Source organism: Cucurbita moschata, unplaced genomic scaffold (genome assembly GCF_002738365.1).
Source record: "Cucurbita moschata cultivar Rifu unplaced genomic scaffold, Cmos_1.0 Cmo_Scf00054, whole genome shotgun sequence".
Classification (NCBI taxonomy): Eukaryota; Viridiplantae; Streptophyta; class Magnoliopsida; order Cucurbitales; family Cucurbitaceae; genus Cucurbita; species Cucurbita moschata.
Window position 1 is genome coordinate 1,621,370 of NW_019268570.1, and position 7,511 is coordinate 1,628,880.

A 7,511-nucleotide genomic window follows, 5' to 3' on the forward strand; every position below is an offset into this window, starting at 1 on the left:
TAGATATGTCTAGTGACAAGTTCCATCTTTGGAGTGAATTACTTTTCTGATCTTTGACTTAGTTACGTTAGTTTGCTTATGTAGTGAATGACTGATGTCCTGAGTTGAGGCACTACCTTATAAAAGGGAGCAGTATGGTGTGAGTTAAATGTGAACATCATCCATGGACGGTTGGCAAACCCTCCCAAAGGACCATAAAGTTGCCAAAGTTTGGGGGATGCGAACCTCGTGTGCTAGCAAGCTACTAAGGTCAATCTATGTTGTCTCACACCTCGTCTTAGTAACAGATTAGAACACAGTGACCCTGTTCAGGAAACCCCTGCCCATTTCTACGAGGTTGAGTCATGCACTACACTTATCTCGGAGTGAAAAGGAAAATGAAGAGACAAATGACACCATTCACACTACTTAACAGCTTGGTGTGCTACCTTAGTCGTCCATGAACGCCATGGAGGTTTACTAGGTTTTTAGGGGTGTTTAGGCAATATAACTCTCAATTATGGTTTTCAGGACATTTAGGACTAACCCCTCGGCTACTCCACACTCTGAGTGCACGCATATCTAATCCTCTAATCTCACGATCTTAGGGTACTCGGTGTACAGGAAAAGTATTGAATCGACTTGGAACTACTCTAGCTCATTTTCCCTAGTCTTAACTTGGTTCTTTTGTGCATGCTTTACTCGTGAGATTAACTATCGATCACATAGAGTATGGTTTACATGATCTACTCGTTCGTGTGAGTATATTAGGGAGATATCCTATGACTCACCTAAATAACTAAAATGATAAACTAAAGCATTCATTCAAACAAACAAACAATCTCAAGGGGGAGATCACATTCATCATTCGCTCGGAACACAGGTCACCATAACTTATCCTCCTTTATAATACAACGTAGAACATTTATACCAACATTTATACCAACATTTATTTTAAATCTTATTATAAGGTAATTTTGGTAATTTCTTATATCTTACGTACCTTACTCATTCGTTTTGTCTAACTCGTATTCTAGTCATACATATTTTTTTACTAGCTATGCAGAAAATATAAAATCAGCATGCAATATATAATCTTATCTTAGAACGATAACTTTTTTTTAACATAAATGAAATAAATTCTCATCCTAAAACACCTTTTTGACCCAACCAACCCGATATGTGTTGTCCAATGAACAAGTTTGAATGGTTAAGCGCCCGTATTTCGTCTTCTTAATGCATGACTGTCGTGTGCGAGTACCTTTTCACACCGTTTGGCCTTTGGTCGATAGTTTTTTGCCTTGATTTTAATACTAATGTTATTTTTGTGTAATTTAGGTGATTACATAAAGGATTTCAAGAATTTTGGAGATCCTAACACGTGGAAAAGCTAGCTCAGTAAGGCACGAGTCATCCAAGTAAGTAACCACACAGATTCTATGAAGTAATACTTGTAGGAATCACTAGGACATGCTAGCATGTGAGCATTTCTTAGATTAGGTGGTTAGAAAATGCATGTTATGAACTTCGTAAGGGTTTTTTTTTTTTGGATGAGTATGTATTGTACGTTTGTCACGAGAAAATTACAGTTATGCCCCTATGTTGAGATTTTCGAGAAGCGTGTTATTTTATATATTATGTAAGGCTAGAAAGACAATACTCTTGACTAGAATACGAGTTGAGTAATATGGATGAGTGTGGTATGTATCTTATAAGAAATTACAAAAAATGCACCTATGATGAAATTTGTGATGAATGCTATTGTATATGCTTACCACTATGTTAGAAAGAAAGATGGGCTATTGTTATCTCCCCGTTGAACTTGTTTGCTTGTATATATACATTATATAGTATGTGTTAGCTCCAAGTGTTTGAGTTTGTATTCTTCATATAGAGCATGTTTATCTTCACAGAATTAGAGCGTTAGAGTTAGGTTGGCTAGATGATGTCCCAGGTCAAAATGACCTAGTAGGTTGAGTATCATGATCGCTTGTGGATGTATATATTAAAATGATGTAAAACTCATAAGAATAAGTGCAAGTATACATTATCACAAGTAGCAAGTAATAAGTAAATTATCGATTCCACAGAGAACCTATCTTTTTGGTGAATTTAATTATTGAAAATTAAGTGATTTTTTGGGTAACATTCAAATGAGTGTTGGTGATTTTGACTACTTAAACAAAACTAAAGTAGAATGTCACTGCTGTCGGAAAATAGAAAATGATGAGAAAATCAACTATAATGAGGAAGGTTTGGCTAAGAGAGATTAAATAGATAAGTTGTTGAGTTTGGTGGTAGATTTTAGCTCTTTTTAATAGATTTCCAAGCCCACTTCGGAGGGTCATGAATGGTGGTTATTTCCATAATCGTTGTCATTTCTATTAACAAGGCTCCAGGAGAAGAATTATTCTTAACCCTTCTATTACACTTCAAGTCTCCTTGCTATGGAACTAGAGTATTAAAGAGGAATGTATGTAAAATAGCTAATTAAACACACGTGCATATTAAAGAGGAATGTATGTAAAATAGCTTCAAGTCTCCTTCAAGTCTCCTTGCCATGGCCTTACCGACCTTGCTTTTGAATTTTAGCCATTGAATTTGATGACCTCTGAGTTTTCTAGATCATATCCAATTTTGGAGGAGATCCAGACTGAGATTTGAGTTTGAGGATTTTGTGCATATGGTCATTGTGGATAATCTCCTTCTAGTTAGAGTGACATTTTCGTAATTATCCATTCTGTCAGAGGTATTTTGATAAGTTGCCATTTTTTATTATTTAAATATTATTTTCTTGAAAAATCCATAATTTTTCCAAAATTTCTTCATCTGTCCTTTATGGTTTCCAGTTAGCATCTTAAAAATCTCACTCAATAAAATGTTAAACATTCCAGAAGTTTGATAAAAATTAGAAAATTCCATTTTCTCATTTTCTTTTCCAATTTTTCTTGTTTCTTTGTTTTCCAAACTTAGTACCAACCAATAAAAACTATAAACTACCCTTATTTGGAAGCCTTTTGAGTTATAAGGTCTTACAAATTCTTCTGTTATAAATTCTTCCTTCCTTTTAATCCAGTCCAACAAGTCGATATAAGATTCTCATCTCTTCCTCTCTTTTTCAATTGGCTTCCTCCTTTATAGTTGTTCTATAAGATCTTAACAAGGACTATCTCCTTATTCTTCAACATGACTTTCCTATCTAGTATTTGTACTAGGTCATCCTTATATGTTAGGTCCTCTTTCAGGAAAATGGTGTCATGAGCCAGCACGTGCGAAGGATCTGGGGTGTACTTCCATAGCATGGATACGTAAAATATGTTATGTACCGCAGACAAGTTTGTGTCTGTTTGAAATACGTGAAATACGTTATGTATTGCAGACAAGATCTAGGTCGTACGCCCGACAAGCAAAAGGCCAAGGAGGTGTGTGAACTGACTTAACCGACTTGATAAATCCATACTCGCATGTGTGAACCGTGTGTAGAACAATAAATACACATCCAATTATCCTGTTTAGAATAGCCGCCTAAGGAATATAAACTTGTATGAACGGTTCCACTCTTGATTATGTATGTTTGCATCTAACCCCAATAGTGGGGTCACTTAGTGAGTGTTTCTTAAAATACTCAAACGCTACTTTTATTTTAGGTAAGTCCATGACAATGTTTTAAGATGAAGTTTATGTTTTATGAAGGAGTTTAAACGCCTATTTGTGCATAGAAATGATTACGCCATGATGACGGCGACGACTCTAGGTAAGTAGAAATTTAGGGTCGTTACATCTGTTGTCTGACGGACGTCGCTACGGAAAGCTAGCTCGACAATGAGGGGTCTAGGGGGTGTGAACCTCCTGGGGATCCACACTCACACATGTGGGTCATTTGTAGGCAAGTACTACACATCCAATTTTGCCTTCACTGGAGGCCACTCCTATGATGGTTTTAATGATAGGTTCTTAATCATGAGTTACGTGTATTTACTTTCCTTAAACCCAACAGTGAGGAAAGTTACATAGTATTTCTTAAAATACTCAAACCATTTGCTTCTTCTATTTCAGGTAAAGGCAAGGAACTCTTATACGACGGATGACAACATCACAAGCCGATACTATGACACATACATAGGATAAGTATATTTATTTTCTTAGACTTAGGTTAAAATAGGATGTTTTTATCATGTTTATTTGTTCTATTTAGAAATTTATTATGCTGTTTAAAGATATTTTTGAATACGTAAATTCATGACAATGTTTTATCTTAAAGTTTTAATTGATTATTTCCGCACAAGTGAATATGTTATATATACGGTAGCGACTTTAGACTATAAAAGATCTAGGGTCGTTACATTAAAATAGCGAGAGTGTTATCTCTTAAAAAAAAAATGAAACAAATTGCACAATGTGATTGAAATAAGAGAATATGTGATGTTCAATAACTTTTAACAAAATCTTAGAATTGCCAAGAATAGGGTGGAACATGTATTACCCAAGAAACTTTGATGTCTACGGAACTTTATTAAAGATATAGATCTGGATATAGATGTGTGTGAGGAAACTTCTATAATTCGTCTATTTTAGACACTATTTCAAGTATTTCATTTCTTTATAAAAATAATGAGGGGGCGCTTGAGTGACCTTTCACATGAGTTTTTTTTTTTTTTTTTTTTTTATTAAAGTTAAAAAGAGAATAAAGTGCTTAGAAAAGGAAAAAAAAATTATTCTTTTAAATAAATAATCAATCTTATAGTTTGACTAAATTAAGGTGATTTGTTATTCAATTTTTTTTTTTTTTATTATTATTAAGTTATAACCGTTTTGAAATCACTGGTTCATATCTTATCTACAAGATAATACAATCTAGTTAGAGAAAAAGAATCTTCTATTCTTTTTTCATATGAAACACGTTCTTAATTTCATGTGTAAAGCAATATTTTAAAAATAATATTTTTCCTTGGTTCAATGTTCAAAGGAATAAGACTGCAAAGGCAAAGGAAGTTTGATGAGTATAAAAGACTAAATATGGGGTTGAGGTTTGTTCATCTTCAAACTTTCCTTACAAACAAATATAGCATTGGTATACCCAATGTTCATCCCCAAACTTCAAGCTTCCATGGCTAAGTATGAAGCAAGTGAGATGATCAAGAAGCGTACTAGAAATGGTGATAATGTTCAACTAAAAGCTTTTAGTGGCATTGCTCGAGCTTCAACTCAAGTCAACAATCAAGGCATGGTACCGGAAATATTTAGAGATAATAAGAATGTCGGGCCCAAGCTTAGTTCAAATACTCAACTAAAGGCATCTAATATGCAATTTAGTCGAGAGCATTTGAAGGAGATTTTTAAATATCATGATAGCGACAAGGATGGTTTTCTCAATTTACGGGAGCTAACAAAAGCTTTTGCTTTTCTAGGCTCAATTATTCCATTTGAGAAAGGTTCCTATGGCATGACATATGCTGATGCAGATAAAGATGGCCTTATTAGCGAGGTTGAACTTGACAAACTCATTGATTATGCCCAGAAATTTATGAAGAAAAAATGAGCTTCTAGACTACATACCCTTATATTTCATGTATGAAAGGTAGTTGTGTATATGATACTATATATATATGTATGTTTTTTTTGAAATAAATAAATTATTTTCCTTTTATTTTAGTAATTTTCATGAGAAAATTATTTGGAATTTTGTTTTCTGTGATAAAAAATATATTACTTCTTCTTGGACTGATTCTACTAATGGACTCAACCACTCTTATATTAAACATTTGAATGTTTTGGAGAGTTGTCTCTTAAATTTCTTGAGGGTGAGGGTTATATTGCATCTTTAGTTTGTCCATGACACTGATGCCTTTCATTCTAAGGTATTAATTTTAATATATTTTGTAAGTAAATAGAGATATATGGAGTTTATTTTGGTACCATAAATTAGAAAGAAACACGGTAGGAGTGAATGGAATATAACGTAAGCTATAAAATGAGAAAATCAATAGAAAAGTAGTCTTAATTATTTCGGCAATTGAATCTTTGCTTTAATTATAATGAATGCAACCACCAATATTATATTTTGTAAGTAAAAAACTCCTAAGGTAATAATTGAATCTCTGGAGTAATCCTAATGCACTTCATCTCTTGGATTTGGGTAAGTATCTTAAAGGGATGTATATGCTTTTCCAAGCCCAAAAATAGCTTGGATTTACAATTTTAGACCCGATCTAGGTTCCACGTAAGTAAAGGATGTTATCTCTCCTTTGAGCTTTTATGTTTGCATGATATGGTATCGTTAGCTTCAAATTCTTGATTGTGTGTTCTCACGATAAAGTGAAGTTATCTACACAGAGTTGGAACTAAGGCGTTAGAGTTAGGTTAGCTAGACGATAAGCTAGTTTAGGACGTCTCTCGTAGATTGAGCACCTTAAGGTCGTGAGCAACAATCAGAGGGTGTAGACCCTAGTGTTCCCAGACTACGAAAAGACTCGATGAGTCAAAAAAAATTACCCTAGAGTAGAAGGTTCACGTTATGCCATTAAGCTATTAAGCTGCCCTAAGAACCAAGTAGACCTACTTAATACCTAGAGATGACCAAGTTGAATATTAGAATTTATATTTTGTGCTTTAGGTGATAGGTAATAATTTATACTCCGTGATTTAGTCATGCTTAAATGTCGTGGCGGTCTACTAGGTCTTTAGAGTGGCTAGGGGGCTTAAACACTGACCTTTTACTCCAAGATACTCTTTTCTGAGTCCATGAGCCTACCTTCGTCTGGGAGCACTAGGGTCTAGACCCACTGACCGGTGCTTTGTCTACCGAAGATGTCTTGACCTAGGTCATTGTCTAGCCAACCTGGCTCTATCATTCTAGTACTATCTCATCACTGTTATTTATGCTCTACAGGGGGAATATGCAATCAATCACATGAAGCTCACATACAATTTTTCATGTAAACATACATGCTCAATAGGGAGCTAACGTCCATCCATCACTCGAAGCACAGATCACAAGATTCTCATCCTTCTTTCTAGTATAGTGTAAGACTTGAAAGCAGCATGCAATTCATAATCACAACTTAAGGACAATCCTATAATTACAACACAGCCAAGTTATTCTCGTGTCCATATGCTCATTTTATGCTTTAAATATGTAGATTCTATCCACCTAAGCTTGGATTAATTGACATACATACTTATCCCGGCAATCCCTACAAATACTGTTCTAGGAAAATCTTAATTGTTATTTACATAGGTCTGTGTCTTCCCGAGCTAGATTTGCTATTAAAAAGGTGCCCATAATCTTTAATCAATAAAATTTGACAAGTTAAGATGTTCTTTGAATGTGTTAAGTGAATTTGCTTAAAATGATTTAATTTTAAAATATATATCCACTCAATTTTATCTACCGACCTTTCTCTAAATGAACTAAATAAAAGTTCTTTGAGTATCCATGTTTTTCTCGTTATTAAACTTTATTAAAGATATAACAAATAATTCGTCTTAGGCATCATTTTTAGTTAAAAACCATGAGTGACATTTGAAATGAT

At 34.1% G+C, this 7,511-nt stretch overlaps 1 protein-coding gene across 1 annotated transcript; it reads left to right on the forward strand.

Annotated features, from left to right (window-relative positions):
• Window positions 1-5,059: 5,059 nt before the first annotated feature.
• On the forward strand, window positions 5,060-5,548 carry LOC111436460 (calcium-binding protein CML38-like). Its single transcript, XM_023074251.1, has one exon. It carries the CDS (start codon window positions 5,060-5,062, stop codon window positions 5,516-5,518), a length of 459 nt encoding a protein of 152 aa, XP_022930019.1. The 3' UTR covers window positions 5,519-5,548.
• Window positions 5,549-7,511: the final 1,963 nt, after the last annotated feature.